We start from the raw sequence: 17,451 nt of genomic DNA, 5'->3' as shown, positions 1-17,451 counted from the left end.
ACCTTTGATGTAAATTAAACCAAATGTGTTTTATTTACAGATCTGGTTCAGCAGTGGTCACAAGCAAGCTGGTGTTCAACTCCTCATCTCCAGTCCCCAGTGAAGCTCTGGTCCTCAGCGCTATCAACACTCTCCGTAATTCCAGAGAGTCACAGCTGAATGAATCAGTGAAGGTGGTGAATGCCAGCTATGAGAGTAAGTCTCGTGATTTAAGGTTTAAAATGTTATGAAACGGAAATGAGTAAAACTGATATGAATGACAATATTTAGTCAAATTAAAAATGTACACGTTTCCACAGAAATCTCAGAAACCTCCTATGCTGTGGTCATTACATTTAACCTGGTTAATATCAGCATGCCAGAGGATCCTGAAAACAGAGGCAACACCAAACAGCAAGTGCAGGACAATATCAATAATGCGGTAAACATGAAAAATTAACAGTGTAAATAGCTTAAGGTCAAATGCCATTCTTCCCCAGAGGCTGATGAATGGTTTGATTTTTCTCCTGCAGCTGAACTATCTTCTGAATGAACCTGGCAAGACATTTTTTGAACCCAAGTCCTCCAATTTTACGTGAGTTGCAATCTAATTTATCACTATGAATCATACTTTTCATCCACAATGTTTATTTAGTGCCTCATGACTTTCCAGGACATTAAACCAACCAATATAAAAAAATAAAAATAAAATTCCTAAAATCTCATTAATGCTGTATTACACAAATGAATTTAAGCAACTTTCAAATAAAGTATATTTTCTGTTTTTCCTGTAGGAGCTCTTCAAACCAGATTGAAGGCAGCATGGACTACAGCTTCCAGGATGGAGATACCATACAACCAGTCAGCTTCCTAAATGAACTACGTCGGCCAACCACGACAACATTGCTTCCAGAAACAACAACTGGTTTCTCTGTGACCCCTTCAAATCTCATGTAAGTGTCGGATTTCCAATTTTAAGGACAGTCAAAATGGAAAAATTATTTGATTGCAAATATATGATGTAAATTAAACCAAATGTGTTTTATTTACAGATCTGGTTCAGCAGTGGTCACAAGCAAGCTGGTGTTCAACTCCTCATCTCCAGTCCCCAGTGAAGCTCTGGTCCTCAGCGCTATCAACACTCTCCGTAATTCCAGAGAGTCACAGCTGAATGAATCAGTGAAGGTGGTGAATGTCAGCTATGAGAGTAAGTCTCGTGATTTAAGGTTTAAAATGTTATGAAATGGAAATGGGTAAAACTGATATGAATGACAATATTTAGTCAAATTAAAAATGTAAACATTTCCACAGAAATCTCAGAAACCTCCTATGCTGTGGTCATTACATTTAACCTGGTTAATATCAGCATGCCAGAGGATCCTGAAAACAGAGGCAACACCAAACAGCAAGTGCAGGACAATATCAATAATGCGGTAAACATGAAAAATTAACAGTATAAATAGCTTAAGGTCCAATGCCATTCTTCCCCAGAGGCTGATGAATGGTTTGATTTTTTTCCTGCAGCTGAACTATCTTCTGAATGAACCTGGCAAGACATTTTTTGAACCCAAGTCCTCCAATTTTAGGTGAGTTGCAATCTAATTTATCACTATGAATCATACTTTTCATCCACAATGTTTATTTAGTGCCTCTTGACTTTTTCAGGACATTAAACCAACCAATATTACAAAAAAACATCAACAAAAAAAATCCAAAAATCTCAATAATGCTGTATTAGACAAAGGAATTTAAGCAACTTTCAAATAAAGTATATTTTCTGTTTTTCCAGTAGGAGCTCTTCAAATCAGATTGAAGGCAGCATGGACTACAGCTTCCAGGATGGAGATACCATACAACCAGTCAGCTTCCTAAATGAACTACGTCGGCCAACCACGACAACATTGCTTCCAGAAACAACAACTGGTTTCTCTGTGACCCCTTCAAATCTCATGTAAGTGTCGGATTACCAATTATTAGAACAATCAAAAAATGGAAAAGGAATTTTTTTTTTTACAAACCTTTGATGTAAATTAAACCAAATGTGTTTTATTTACAGATCTGGTTCAGCAGTGGTCACAAGCAAGCTGGTGTTCAACTCCTCATCTCCAGTCCCCAGTGAAGCTCTGGTCCTCAGCGCTATCAACACTCTCCGTAATTCCAGAGAGTCACAGCTGAATGAATCAGTGAAGGTGGTGAATGTCAGCTATGAGAGTAAGTCTCGTGATTTAAGGTTTAAAATGTTATGAAATGGAAATGGGTAAAACTGATATGAATGACAATATTTAGTCAAATTAAAAATGTAAACATTTCCACAGAAATCTCAGAAACCTCCTATGCTGTGGTCATTACATTTAACCTGGTTAATATCAGCATGCCAGAGGATCCTGACAACAGAATCAACACCAAACAGCAAGTGCAGGACAATATCAATAATGCGGTAAACATGAAAAATTAACAGTGTAAATAGCTTAAGGTCAAATGCCATTCTTCCCCAGAGGCTGATGAATGGTTTGATTTTTCTCCTGCAGCTGAACTATCTTCTGAATGAACCTGGCAAGACATTTTTTGAACCCAAGTCCTCCAATTTTACGTGAGTTGCAATCTAATTTATCACTATGAATCATACTTTTCATCCACAATGTTTATTTAGTGCCTCATGACTTTCCAGGACATTAAACCAACCAATATAAAAAAATAAAAATAAAAATCCTAAAATCTCATTAATGCTGTATTACACAAATGAATTTAAGCAACTTTCAAATAAAGTATATTTTCTGTTTTTCCTGTAGGAGCTCTTCAAACCAGATTGAAGGCAGCATGGACTACAGCTTCCAGGATGGAGATACCATACAACCAGTCAGCTTCCTAAATGAACTACGTCGGCCAACCACGACAACATTGCTTCCAGAAACAACAACTGGTTTCTCTGTGACCCCTTCAAATCTCATGTAAGTGTCGGATTACCAATTATTAGAACAATCAAAAAATGGAAAAGGATTTTTTTTTTTTTTTACAAACCTTTGATATAAATTAAACCAAATGTGTTTTATTTACAGATCTGGTTCAGCAGTGGTCACAAGCAAGCTGGTGTTCAACTCCTCATCTCCAGTCCCCAGTGAAGCTCTGGTCCTCAGCGCTATCAACACTCTCCGTAATTCCAGAGAGTCACAGCTGAATGAATCAGTGAAGGTGGTGAATGTCAGCTATGAGAGTAAGTCTCGTGATTTAAGGTTTAAAATGTTATGAAATGGAAATGGGTAAAACTGATATGAATGACAATATTTAGTCAAATTAAAAATGTAAACATTTCCACAGAAATCTCAGAAACCTCCTATGCTGTGGTCATTACATTTAACCTGGTTAATATCAGCATGCCAGAGGATCCTGAAAACAGAGGCAACACCAAACAGCAAGTGCAGGACAATATCAATAATGCGGTAAACATGAAAAATTAACAGTATAAATAGCTTAAGGTCCAATGCCATTCTTCCCCAGAGGCTGATGAATGGTTTGATTTTTCTCCTGCAGCTGAACTATCTTCTGAATGAACCTGGCAAGACATTTTTTGAACCCAAGTCCTCCAATTTTAGGTGAGTTGCAATCTAATTTATCACTATGAATCATACTTTTCATCCACAATGTTTATTTAGTGCCTCTTGACTTTTTCAGGACATTAAACCAACCAATATTACAAAAAAACATCAACAAAAAAAATCCAAAAATCTCAATAATGCTGTATTAGACAAAGGAATTTAAGCAACTTTCAAATAAAGTATATTTTCTGTTTTTCCAGTAGGAGCTCTTCAAATCAGATTGAAGGCAGCATGGACTACAGCTTCCAGGATGGAGATACCATACAACCAGTCAGCTTCCTAAATGAACTACGTCGGCCAACCACGACAACATTGCTTCCAGAAACAACAACTGGTTTCTCTGTGACCCCTTCAAATCTCATGTAAGTGTCGGATTACCAATTATTAGAACAATCAAAAAATGGAAAAGGAATTTTTTTTTTTACAAACCTTTGATGTAAATTAAACCAAATGTGTTTTATTTACAGATCTGGTTCAGCAGTGGTCACAAGCAAGCTGGTGTTCAACTCCTCATCTCCAGTCCCCAGTGAAGCTCTGGTCCTCAGCGCTATCAACACTCTCCGTAATTCCAGAGAGTCACAGCTGAATGAATCAGTGAAGGTGGTGAATGTCAGCTATGAGAGTAAGTCTCGTGATTTAAGGTTTAAAATGTTATGAAATGGAAATGGGTAAAACTGATATGAATGACAATATTTAGTCAAATTAAAAATGTAAACATTTCCACAGAAATCTCAGAAACCTCCTATGCTGTGGTCATTACATTTAACCTGGTTAATATCAGCATGCCAGAGGATCCTGACAACAGAATCAACACCAAACAGCAAGTGCAGGACAATATCAATAATGCGGTAAACATGAAAAATTAACAGTGTAAATAGCTTAAGGTCAAATGCCATTCTTCCCCAGAGGCTGATGAATGGTTTGATTTTTCTCCTGCAGCTGAACTATCTTCTGAATGAACCTGGCAAGACATTTTTTGAACCCAAGTCCTCCAATTTTACGTGAGTTGCAATCTAATTTATCACTATGAATCATACTTTTCATCCACAATGTTTATTTAGTGCCTCATGACTTTCCAGGACATTAAACCAACCAATATAAAAAAATAAAAATAAAAATCCTAAAATCTCATTAATGCTGTATTACACAAATGAATTTAAGCAACTTTCAAATAAAGTATATTTTCTGTTTTTCCTGTAGGAGCTCTTCAAACCAGATTGAAGGCAGCATGGACTACAGCTTCCAGGATGGAGATACCATACAACCAGTCAGCTTCCTAAATGAACTACGTCGGCCAACCACGACAACATTGCTTCCAGAAACAACAACTGGTTTCTCTGTGACCCCTTCAAATCTCATGTAAGTGTCGGATTACCAATTATTAGAACAATCAAAAAATGGAAAAGGATTTTTTTTTTTTTTTACAAACCTTTGATATAAATTAAACCAAATGTGTTTTATTTACAGATCTGGTTCAGCAGTGGTCACAAGCAAGCTGGTGTTCAACTCCTCATCTCCAGTCCCCAGTGAAGCTCTGGTCCTCAGCGCTATCAACACTCTCCGTAATTCCAGAGAGTCACAGCTGAATGAATCAGTGAAGGTGGTGAATGTCAGCTATGAGAGTAAGTCTCGTGATTTAAGGTTTAAAATGTTATGAAATGGAAATGGGTAAAACTGATATGAATGACAATATTTAGTCAAATTAAAAATGTAAACATTTCCACAGAAATCTCAGAAACCTCCTATGCTGTGGTCATTACATTTAACCTGGTTAATATCAGCATGCCAGAGGATCCTGAAAACAGAGGCAACACCAAACAGCAAGTGCAGGACAAGATCAATAATGCGGTAAACATGAAAAATTAACAGTATAAATAGCTTAAGGTCCAATGCCATTCTTCCCCAGAGGCTGATGAATGGTTTGATTTTTCTCCTGCAGCTGAACTATCTTCTGAATGAACCTGGCAAGACATTTTTTGAACCCAAGTCCTCCAATTTTAGGTGAGTTGCAATCTAATTTATCACTATGAATCATACTTTTCATCCACAATGTTTATTTAGTGCCTCATGACTTTCCAGGACATTAAACCAACCAATATAAAAAAATAAATAAAAAAAAAATCCTAAAATCTCATTAATGCTGTATTACACAAAGGAATTTAAGCAACTTTCAAATAAAGTATATTTTCTGTTTTTCCTGTAGGAGCTCTTCAAACCAGATTGAAGGCAGCATGGACTACAGCTTCCAGGATGGAGATACCATACAACCAGTCAGCTTCCTAAATGAACTACGTCGGCCAACCACGACAACATTGCTTCCAGAAACAACAACTGGTTTCTCTGTGACCCCTTCAAATCTCATGTAAGTGTCGGATTTCCAATTTTAAGGACAGTCAAAATGGAAAAATTATTTGATTGCAAATATATGATGTAAATTAAACCAAATGTGTTTTATTTACAGATCTGGTTCAGCAGTGGTCACAAGCAAGCTGGTGTTCAACTCCTCATCTCCAGTCCCCAGTGAAGCTCTGGTCCTCAGCGCTATCAACACTCTCCGTAATTCCAGAGAGTCACAGCTGAATGAATCAGTGAAGGTGGTGAATGTCAGCTATGAGAGTAAGTCTCGTGATTTAAGGTTTAAAATGTTATGAAATGGAAATGGGTAAAACTGATATGAATGACAATATTTAGTCAAATTAAAAATGTAAACATTTCCACAGAAATCTCAGAAACCTCCTATGCTGTGGTCATTACATTTAACCTGGTTAATATCAGCATGCCAGAGGATCCTGAAAACAGAGGCAACACCAAACAGCAAGTGCAGGACAATATCAATAATGCGGTAAACATGAAAAATTAACAGTATAAATAGCTTAAGGTCCAATGCCATTCTTCCCAGAGGCTGATGAATGGTTTGATTTTTCTCCTGCAGCTGAACTATCTTCTGAATGAACCTGGCAAGACATTTTTTGAACCCAAGTCCTCCAATTTTAGGTGAGTTGCAGTCTAATTTATCACTATGAATCATACTTTTCATCCACAATGTTTATTTAGTGCCTCATGACTTTCCAGGACATTAAACCAACCAATATAAAAAAAAAAAAAAAAAAAAAAAAATTCCTAAAATCTCATTAATGCTGTATTACACAAAGGAATTTAATCAACTTTCAAATAAAGTATATTTTCTGGTTTTCCTGTAGGAGCTCTTCAAACCAGATTGAAGGCAGCATGGACTACAGCTTCCAGGATGGAGATACCATACAACCAGTCAGCTTCCTAAATGAACTACGTCGGCCAACCACGACAACATTGCTTCCAGAAACAACAACTGGTTTCTCTGTGACCCCTTCAAATCTCATGTAAGTGTCGGATTACCAATTATTAGAACAATCAAAAAATGGAAAAGGAATTTTTTTTTTTACAAACCTTTGATGTAAATTAAACCAAATGTGTTTTATTTACAGATCTGGTTCAGCAGTGGTCACAAGCAAGCTGGTGTTCAACTCCTCATCTCCAGTCCCCAGTGAAGCTCTGGTCCTCAGCGCTATCAACACTCTCCGTAATTCCAGAGAGTCACAGCTGAATGAATCAGTGAAGGTGGTGAATGTCAGCTATGAGAGTAAGTCTCGTGATTTAAGGTTTAAAATCTAATGAAACGGAAATGAGTAAAACTGATATGAATGACAATATTTAGTCAAATTAAAAATGTACACGTTTCCACAGAAATCTCAGAAACCTCCTATGCTGTGGTCATTACATTTAACCTGGTTAATATCAGCATGCCAGAGGATCCTGACAACAGAATCAACACCAAACAGCAAGTGCAGGACAATATCAATAATGCGGTAAACATGAAAAATTAACAGTGTAAATAGCTTAAGGTCCAATGCCATTCTTCCCCAGAGGCTGATGAATGGTTTGATTTTTCTCCTGCAGCTGAACTATCTTCTGAATGAACCTGGCAAGACATTTTTTGAACCCAAGTCCTCCAATTTTAGGTGAGTTGCAGTCTAATTTATCACTATGAATCATACTTTTCATCCACAATGTTTATTTAGTGCCTCATGACTTTCCAGGACATTAAACCAACCAATATAAAAAAAAAAAAAAAAAAAAATTCCTAAAATCTCATTAATGCTGTATTACACAAATGAATTTAAGCAACTTTCAAATAAAGTATATTTTCTGGTTTTCCTGTAGGAGCTCTTCAAACCAGATTGAAGGCAGCATGGACTACAGCTTCCAGGATGGAGATACCATACAACCAGTCAGCTTCCTAAATGAACTACTTCGGCCAACCACGACAACATTGCTTCCAGAAACAACAACTGGTTTCTCTGTGACCCCTTCAAATCTCATGTAAGTGTCGGATTACCAATTTTAAGGACAGTCAAAAATGGAAAAATTATTTGATTGCAAATATATGATGTAAATTAAACCAAATGTGTTTTATTTACAGATCTGGTTCAGCAGTGGTCACAAGCAAGCTGGTGTTCAACTCCTCATCTCCAGTCCCCAGTGAAGCTCTGGTCCTCAACGCTATCAACACTCTCCGTAATTCCAGAGAGTCACAGCTGAATGAATCAGTGAAGGTGGTGAATGTCAGCTATGAGAGTAAGTCTCGTGATTTAAGGTTTAAAATGTTATGAAATGGAAATGGGTAAAACTGATATGAATGACAATATTTAGTCAAATTAAAAATGTACACGTTTCCACAGAAATCTCAGAAACCTCCTATGCTGTGGTCATTACATTTAACCTGGTTAATATCAGCATGCCAGAGGATCCTGAGAACAGAGGGAACACCAAACAGCAAGTGCAGGACAATATCAATAATGCGGTAAACATGAAAAATTAACAGTGTAAATAGCTTAAGGTCCAATGCCATTCTTCCTCAGAGGCTGATGAATGGTTTGATTTTTCTCCTGCAGCTGAACTATCTTCTGAATGAACCTGGCGAGACATTTTTTGAACCCAAGTCCTCCAATTTTAGGTGAGTTGCAGTCTAATTTATCACTATGAATCATACTTTTCATCCACAATGTTTATTTAGTGCCTCATGACTTTCCAGGACATTAAACCAACCAATATAAAAAAAAATAAATAAAAAAAAAAAAATCCTAAAATCTCATTAATGCTGTATTACACAAAGGAATTTAATCAACTTTCAAATAAAGTATATTTTCTGTTTTTCCTGTAGGAGCTCTTCAAACCAGATTGAAGGCAGCATGGACTACAGCTTCCAGGATGGAGATACCATACAACCAGTCAGCTTCCTAAATGAACTACGTCGGCCAACCACGACAACATTGCTTCCAGAAACAACAACTGGTTTCTCTGTGACCCCTTCAAATCTCATGTAAGTGTCGGATTACCAATTATTAGAACAATCAAAAAATGGAAAAGGAATTTTTTTTTTTACAAACCTTTGATGTAAATTAAACCAAATGTGTTTTATTTACAGATCTGGTTCAGCAGTGGTCACAAGCAAGCTGGTGTTCAACTCCTCATCTCCAGTCCCCAGTGAAGCTCTGGTCCTCAGCGCTATCAACACTCTCCGTAATTCCAGAGAGTCACAGCTGAATGAATCAGTGAAGGTGGTGAATGTCAGCTATGAGAGTAAGTTTCATGATTTAAGGTTTAAAATATTATGAAATGGAAATGGGTAAAACTGATATGAATGACAATATTTAGTCAAATTAAAAATGTAAACATTTCCACAGAAATCTCAGAAACCTCCTATGCTGTGGTCATTACATTTAACCTGGTTAATATCAGCATGCCAGAGGATCCTGACAACAGAGGCAACACCAAACAGAAAGTGCAGGACAATATCAATAATGCGGTAAACATGAAAAATTAACAGTGTAAATAGCTTAAAGTCCAATGCCATTCTTCCCCAGAGGCTGATGAATGGTTTGATTTTTCTCCTGCAGCTGAACTATCTTCTGAATGAACCTGGCAAGACATTTTTTGAACCCAAGTCCTCCAATTTTAGGTGAGTTGCAATCTAATTTATCACTATGAATCATACTTTTCATCCACAATGTTTATTTAGTGCCTCTTGACTTTTTCAGGACATTAAACCAACCAATATTACAAAAAAAACATCAACAAAAAAAATCCAAAAATCTCAATAATGCTGTATTAGACAAAGGAATTTAAGCAACTTTCAAATAAAGTATATTTTCTGTTTTTCCAGTAGGAGCTCTTCAAATCAGATTGAAGGCAGCATGGACTACAGCTTCCAGGATGGAGATACCATACAACCAGTCAGCTTCCTAAATGAACTACTTCTGACAACCACGACAACATTGCTTCCAGAAACAACAACTGGTTTCTCTGTGACCCCTTCAAATCTCATGTAAGTGTCGGATTACCAATTATTAGAACAATCAAAAAATGGAAAAGGATTTTTTTTTTTTTTACAAACCTTTGATATAAATTAAACCAAATGTGTTTTATTTACAGATCTGGTTCAGCAGTGGTCACAAGCAAGCTGGTGTTCAACTCCTCATCTCCAGTCCCCAGTGAAGCTCTGGTCCTCAGCGCTATCAACACTCTCCGTAATTCCAGAGAGTCACAGCTGAATGAATCAGTGAAGGTGGTGAATGCCAGCTATGAGAGTAAGTCTCGTGATTTAAGGTTTAAAATGTTATGAAACGATAATGGGTAAAACTGATATGAAGGACAATATTTTGTCAAATAAAAATGTACACGTTTCCACAGAAATCTCAGAAACTTCCTATGCTGTGGTCATTACATTTAACCTGGTTAATATCAGCATGCCAGAGGATCCTGAGAACAGAGGCAACACCAAACAGAAAGTGCAGGGCATCATCAATAACGCGGTAAACATGAAAAATTAACAGTGTAAATAGCTTAAAGTCCAATGCCATTCTTCCCCAGAGGCTGATGAATGGTTTGATTTTTCTCCTGCAGCTGAACTATCTTCTGAATGAACCTGGCAAGACATTTTTTGAACCCAAGTCCTCCAATTTTAGGTGAGTTGCAATCTAATTTATCACTATGAATCATACTTTTCATCCACAATGTTTATTTAGTGCCTCATGACTTTCCAGGACATTAAACCAACCAATATAAAAAATAAAAAAAAATTCCTAAAATCTCATTAATGCTGTATTACACAAATGAATTTAAGCAACTTTCAAATAAAGTATATTTTCTGTTTTTCCTGTAGGAGCTCTTCAAACCAGATTGAAGGCAGCATGGACTACAGCTTCCAGGATGGAGATACCATACAACCAGTCAGCTTCCTAAATGAACTACTTCGGCCAACCACGACAACATTGCTTCCAGAAACAACAACTGGTTTCTCTGTGACCCCTTCAAATCTCATGTAAGTGTCGGATTTCCAATTTTAAGGACAGTCAAAAATGGAAAAATTATTTGATTGCAAATATATGATGTAAATTAAACCAAATGTGTTTTATTTACAGATCTGGTTCAGCAGTGGTCACAAGCAAGCTGGTGTTCAACTCCTCATCTCCAGTCCCCAGTGAAGCTCTGGTCCTCAGCGCTATCAACACTCTCCGTAATTCCAGAGAGTCACAGCTGAATGAATCAGTGAAGGTGGTGAATGTCAGCTATGAGAGTAAGTCTCGTGATTTAAGGTTTAAAATGTTATGAAATGGAAATGGGTAAAACTGATATGAATGACAATATTTTGTCAAATAAAAATGTACACGTTTCCACAGAAATCTCAGAAACCTCCTATGCTGTGGTCATTACATTTAACCTGGTTAATATCAGCATGCCAGAGGATCCTGAGAACAGAGGCAACACCAAACAGAAAGTGCAGGGCATCATCAATAACGCGGTAATAATATCTAATTATCAGTCCAAAAAGGTTTACATCCAATGCCATTCTTCCCCAGAGGTTAATGAATGGTTTTGATTTTTCTCCTGCAGCTGAACTATCTTCTGAATGAACCTGGCAAGACATTTTTTGAACCCAAGTCCTCCAATTTTAGGTGAGTTGCAATCTAATTTATCACTATGAATCATACTTTTCATGTTTATTTGTACCTCATGATTTTCAAGGACATTAAAACCTGCCAATATATATATATATATATATATATATATATATATATATATATATATATATATATATATATAAAAATTAATCCAAAGGTCTCAATAAAGCTGTTTCATCCAAAGTTATTTAAGCATTTCGCAAATACATGTTCTCTTCTGTTTTTCCTGTAGGAGCTCTTCAAACCAGATTGAAGGCAGCATGGACTACAGCTTCCAGGATGGAGATACCATCCAACCAGTCAGCTTCCTAAAAGAGCTTCGTTCTCAGTCTGGTATGTTAGTACTGACATACATCTATACAAACTGAAAAACAACTTTTCCTCAAAATCTAAATATTATTGTATGTTACTCCTTTTAATTGCAGAACTGACCCATACTACAATGTTTCCAGACACAATAACCAATTTCCCTTTGACTGCTTCAAGTCTAATGCAAGTATTGAGATTCCATTTAAATGCAGAGAGTTATGGCTGTAATTTTAGCACAAAAAGTGAACCACGTTAATCAAAATTTATAATCTTTACAGATCTGGTTCAGCAGTGGTCACGAGCAAGCTGGTGTTCAACTCCTCATCTCCAGTCCCCAGTGAAGCTCTGGTCCTCAGCGCTATCAACACTCTCCGTAATTCCAGAGAGTCACAGCTGAATGAATCAGTGAAGGTGGTGAATGTCAGCTATGAAAGTAAGTCTCGTGATTTTCAGTTTAGAATCTTTTTAAAAGAATACGAGCAAAACAGCAATGAATGTCAAATTTTCACCCAATCAACAATAATTTCTTTCTAAACAGAAATTTCCGAATCTTCCTATGCTGTGATTTTTAAATTTAATATGAGTGACATCAACATGCCAAGGGACTCTGGACTCAGAGACAACATCTACCTGCAAGTACAGGATACTATCAATAAAGCGGTAAGCATTCAGCAATAACCCATTTAAATTTCTAACCCCCAAGCAAATATTCACTGAGGGATCCAGTATTCAGTTCAGTTTGATTCATTATTTGTATTTTTACCTGCAGCTTAACACTCTTCTGAATGAACCAAACAGTCCAGCTTTAAAACCCACCCCATCCAACTTTAGGTAAGATGCAGTCTGTCATGATCTGTGTTTTTTTTGTTTTGTTCCCAAATTTGATTTTTTTGTGCATATGCATTGATGTCTTTATATTGTATGCAACAGATACTGTATATTGTTGTTTTTCTCTAGGAGTACATTAAATAAGATTGAGGGCAGTATGGAGTACAACTTCCAAAATACAGATGTCATAAAACCAGTCAGCTTCTTACAGACACTTAGTTCACTGACAGGTTCGTTAAAACTGAAAATCAAACATTACTTAAGATTTAGTTTTAAATGTGTTGCTCCACCAACACCAAATACTGTAAATGCAGTTCTTCTCGACTAATCATTACTTTATTTTACAGTCTTAACAACAGCCAGTACTCTGACAACAAGCATAACTTCTCCACCAACCTTGTAAGAGCCATGATTCCAGTGTCATTTTGTAAAAGCCAGTTATTTTCTGAATCTGTCTTTACATTCCTGTTATTTTATCATCTTTGGTAGGTTCGGGAAAGCTTATATAAAAATCCTATTGGTGTTTCACACACTGGGCCCAGTACCTAGTAAGGATTACATTCTAAACGTGGCCAACTCCTTGCTCAACCCACGTTACAAAACTAAAGTAGACATAACTCCAACCCAGAGTACGAGCTTTGTGGATATCATCTATGAAAGTGAGTTTTTCTGTCCTCTTTAAGCTCCTGAATCATTCTGAATATGCCATTTGAATACAAATGATGTTTATTGTGTAGAGCTGTAGTAGCTTGCATTTACAGAACATTTTATCACTCACATATAATGACACAACTAATCAATTTTTTTGTTCTGTGTTTTAAGAACTTAATGAGACCTCCTATGCTCTCACATTTGAGTTTGAAATCAGTAATATATCCATGTCTGAGAAACGTGAACTAAGGAATGAAACCTACACTTCAATCAAAAGAACTATGAATACATTGGTAAGATTTAGACACTTAGATTTAATGGTTTCTAACAAAACCTTCCTGTGATGAATGCCTAATTCTAATCACAGCAACTTTAACATTAATAAACACATTAATCTCTGTATTTATTACTCCACTCTACAGCTTGGCAACATCCTGAATGATCCATCAGCTTCTCAGTTTGATCTGCAAAATGTGAAATTCGAGTAAGTTCTGAATCTGGAGAAATGTCTTAATGATTGTGCCAAATCTGCTTTAAACATGGATTCATTTTTAGTATGTGGAGATGATGTTTTTAGACATCTACTTCTGTTCCTAATTGCACATTTGAATCTCCACACAGTGATAACAGCACAGTGATTAATGCCAGTGTTCAGTATGTCTACTCACAAAGTGACTTGAACATAAACAGCACCTTTGTCAAGGAAATATTCAGTGCTAAGGAAGGTAATACCTTTACATCCACACATGCAATGTCACATTTTATATGCTCCGAAAGCACTGATTCCTTTAAAGCATGAATATTCTCCACTAATCATTACTTTATTTTACAGTCTTAACAACAGCCAGTACTCTGACAACAAGCATAACTTCTCCACCAACCTTGTAAGAGCAATGATTCCAGTGTCATTTTGTAAAAGCCAGTTATTTTCTGAATCTGTCTTTACATTCCTGTTATTTTATCATCTTTGGTAGGTTCGGGAAGGCTTATATAAAAATCCTATTGGTGTTTCACACACTGGGCCCAGTACCTAGCAAGGATTACATTCTAAGCCTGGCCAACATTAAGCTCAGCCCACGTTACAAAACTAGAGTAGACACAATTCCAACCCAGAGTACGAGCCTTGTGGATATCGGCTATGAAAGTGAGTTTCTCTCTTCTTTAAGCTCCTATTTGTTCTGAATATGTCATTTGATGTTTATTGTGTAGAGCTGTAGCAGCTTGCATTTTAAGAGCATCTTATCACTCACATATACTGACACAACTAATCATTTTTTTGTTCTGTGTTTTAAGAACTTAATGAGACCTCCTATGCTCTCACATTTGAATTTGAAATCAGTAATATATCCATGTCTGAGAAACGTGAACTAAGGAATGAAACCTACACTTCAATCAAAAAAACGATTAATACATTGGTGAGATTGAGACACTTCGATTTAATGGTTTCTAACAAAACCTTACAGTGAAAATAAATATAACTTATTCTGATCACATTAACTTTAACATTAATAAACACATTAATCTATCTATTTATTACTCCACTCTACAGCTTGTCGACATCCTGAATGATCCATCAGCTTCTCAGTTTGATCTGCAAAACGTTAAATTCGAGTAAGTTCTGAATCTGGAGAAATGTCTTAATGATTGTGCCAAATCTGCTTTAAACATTGATTCATTTTTAGTATAAGGAGATGATGTTTTTAGACTTCTACTTCTGTTCCTCATTGCACATTTGAATCTCCACACAGTGATAACAGCACAGTGATTAATGCCAGTGTTCAGTATGTCTACTCACAAAGTGACTTGAACACAAACAGCATCTATTTCAGTGCTAAGGAAGGTAATACCTTTACATCCACACATGCAATGTCACATTTTATATGCTCCATAAGCACTGAATAATTTAATTTAAAGCACAATTATTCTCTACTAATCATTATTTTATTTTACAGTGTTAACTACAGCCAGTACTCTGACAACAAGCATAACCTCTCCACCAACCTTGTAAGAGCAATGATTAATTTTAACTTTGCATTCCGCTATATTTCCATATTTTGAAAATAGATGGTAACATGGAACTAACCTTCCAAAAAAATAAATGCACCATCTTTTGCAGGTTTGGGAAGGTGATCATATATATCACCCTTTTGTTTAAAACAAAGGGTACTATCCCAAGTGAGGGTAACGTTGTAAATGTGGCTAACGGCCTGTTGACCGGAATGAAACTCAGAGTTAAACGATCCATCACAGCAAAAGATCTGGCTGAGCTTGTGAACTTTGTGAATGTCACCTATACAAGTGAGTTTTTCTCTCCAGCCTTTTTTTAATGTGCACATAACATTTGAATGCACATGTAGTAAGCTTTTCCTTTGAAAGAAAATGTTTAAATCAGTATGTGGATAGCGAAATTTTAACATCCACATTGAACCACCCCGCAACTAATTGTTTTGTTTATGTATTTATTAGAAATCAATGACAACTCCTTCTCTCTGAACTTTGGATTTGAAATCAGCAATATATCCATGTCTGAAAAAATTGAATTCAGGAATGAGACCTACACAGTGATCCAGGACTACATAAATAAATTTGTGAGTTTCGGTTACTGAGAAATTGCTTTATTTTAGTCACATTAAACCATAAACAAATGTATAAATACAAATTTATTTCTGCTTTTTAGGTGTCCACGATCCTGAATAGGACAACAACTACTAACTTTAATTTCAATCAGATCGTTTTCAAGTAAGTTCTGGCTAAGTATTTTTTATTTTTAACTTTTTTTTAAAGCGGGGTTTTTAATGATTTCAAGAGATCTGCTGTCATCCTTGAGTAGTTTCGGGTGAGGAACAATCACTTTATTTATTTTGCTTCATTTCTCATTGTGCATTTTCTCCACAGGGGTAACTCCACCGTGATAGAGGCCAATGTACAGTATGTTTTCACAGACAGTGACATCGGCACTTTCGGCTTGGTCAGCACTTTGCTCGGACCTACTGTAACAGCTGCTCCAACCACCTATTACCCCACAGTCCTGACCACTGCAATGTTAAACAACAGTACAAATGCAGCATGGATTGTGGCTATCATTGTCCCCTGCGCTATTGTCATCGGCCTCGTACCTTGCTGGATTCTTCTTTGCGTAAGTATTATGTCGACTGAATGTCAAATTTGTGCATTTGAAGTAAATGGATTAATGACAACATACAAGTGTTACTCTTTTGTCTTAAAAATAGATTTAAATTTAAATTATATATAATGTTTATAATGTACAGCTGTGTAAAAGTGTTCCCTTCCATGATGCTAACTCTCACTGTGTCTGTTTCTGTGTTCAGTGTTTGCTGTGTGGTTGTTGTGGCGCAATCAGGAGACGTTGGCACAGAAGACGGTCGTACAATGTACAGTACGCACAGTACGCACCTCGAAACAGCATCTTCTAGAGATATTCAAAAAAATCCTTTGATGCTTTAAATATGAATTTTCCTGTATTGCTGGGCATACAGAACCTCTCTTAATGTGATACAACTGTGATTTAAAACAACAACAACAACAGCAACTACTATTTAAGGAATGATTTTATTTATTTAAAAAAAACTGCTATGTAAAGTAATGAGAATCTTGTTTTTTAAATGAAAGATTTATTTGGTAGTATGTATTTAATGTTAAGGGGAAAAAATCTAGAATGTGTTGATCACTTCTTTATTCACACATGTACTTTATCTAAAATAACATACTGCATCTTGATGTCATATTTATGTAAAAATCCACAATTAATGTTTTAAGACTGTGTAGTTCAATTCTATAATTTAATAAAACAATTCAATATCAATATGAGAACATTATTGTAGCCTAACCATAATTGTTGGTATATACAATACAGTGCTTTACAGCTTTAATATGTTGAAATAATTCATCTGGGCTCATCATACCAGTCCTAACTGTCTAATAAATGCAAAGACACAATGGTTATTATGATGATTGATAAAACATCTTCAACCCAGACTAATACTCCATATCCGATACATTAAATGGAGTGTCAGACATTTTGTAGTGCTGTCTGACTTCTTTGTGAACAGTTTAACAGACACACCTTTGAA

The 17,451-nt window shown here is 36.2% G+C and overlaps 1 protein-coding gene across 1 annotated transcript; it reads left to right on the top strand.

Moving 5' to 3' along the window:
- The first annotated feature begins 355 nt into the window (after nucleotides 1-355).
- LOC127948374 (uncharacterized) lies at nucleotides 356-17,070 on the top strand. The gene is made up of 47 exons (XM_052544803.1): nucleotides 356-421; nucleotides 513-574; nucleotides 774-932; nucleotides 1,035-1,186; nucleotides 1,291-1,412; nucleotides 2,508-2,569; nucleotides 2,769-2,927; nucleotides 3,036-3,190; nucleotides 3,295-3,416; nucleotides 3,508-3,569; nucleotides 3,776-3,934; nucleotides 4,040-4,194; nucleotides 4,299-4,420; nucleotides 4,512-4,573; nucleotides 4,773-4,931; nucleotides 5,040-5,194; nucleotides 6,293-6,414; nucleotides 6,505-6,566; nucleotides 6,773-6,931; nucleotides 7,037-7,191; nucleotides 7,296-7,417; nucleotides 7,509-7,570; nucleotides 7,773-7,931; nucleotides 8,032-8,186; nucleotides 8,291-8,412; nucleotides 8,504-8,565; nucleotides 8,773-8,931; nucleotides 9,037-9,191; nucleotides 12,420-12,541; nucleotides 12,651-12,712; nucleotides 12,839-12,939; nucleotides 13,057-13,108; nucleotides 13,199-13,368; nucleotides 13,532-13,653; nucleotides 13,783-13,844; nucleotides 13,982-14,085; nucleotides 14,193-14,244; nucleotides 14,335-14,504; nucleotides 14,654-14,775; nucleotides 14,910-14,971; nucleotides 15,109-15,200; nucleotides 15,313-15,364; nucleotides 15,477-15,658; nucleotides 15,827-15,948; nucleotides 16,038-16,099; nucleotides 16,256-16,496; nucleotides 16,690-17,070. The coding sequence occupies exons 1-47, from the start codon at nucleotides 356-358 to the stop codon at nucleotides 16,792-16,794; spliced, it is 5,484 nt and encodes a 1,827-aa protein (XP_052400763.1). The 3' UTR covers nucleotides 16,795-17,070.
- The last annotated feature ends 381 nt before the right edge of the window (nucleotides 17,071-17,451 follow it).

This window comes from Carassius gibelio, chromosome B1 (assembly GCF_023724105.1).
Source record: "Carassius gibelio isolate Cgi1373 ecotype wild population from Czech Republic chromosome B1, carGib1.2-hapl.c, whole genome shotgun sequence".
In the NCBI taxonomy this organism is placed as follows: Eukaryota; Metazoa; Chordata; class Actinopteri; order Cypriniformes; family Cyprinidae; genus Carassius; species Carassius gibelio.
Note: the sequence above shows the minus strand (reverse complement) of the source record. Positions and strands in the feature narration are given on the sequence as shown.

Bases quoted from the DNA above. Each gene is read 5' to 3' on its own strand.
- LOC127948374 (XM_052544803.1), top strand. From the start codon at position 356: ATGCCAGAGGATCCTGAAAACAGAGGCAACACCAAACAGCAAGTGCAG. The intron at 3,191-3,294 runs GTAAGTCTCGTG...ACATTTCCACAG, and splicing joins GGTGAATGTCAGCTATGAGA to AAATCTCAGAAACCTCCTAT. The intron at 13,845-13,981 runs GTAAGTTCTGAA...ATCTCCACACAG, and splicing joins CTGCAAAATGTGAAATTCGA to TGATAACAGCACAGTGATTA.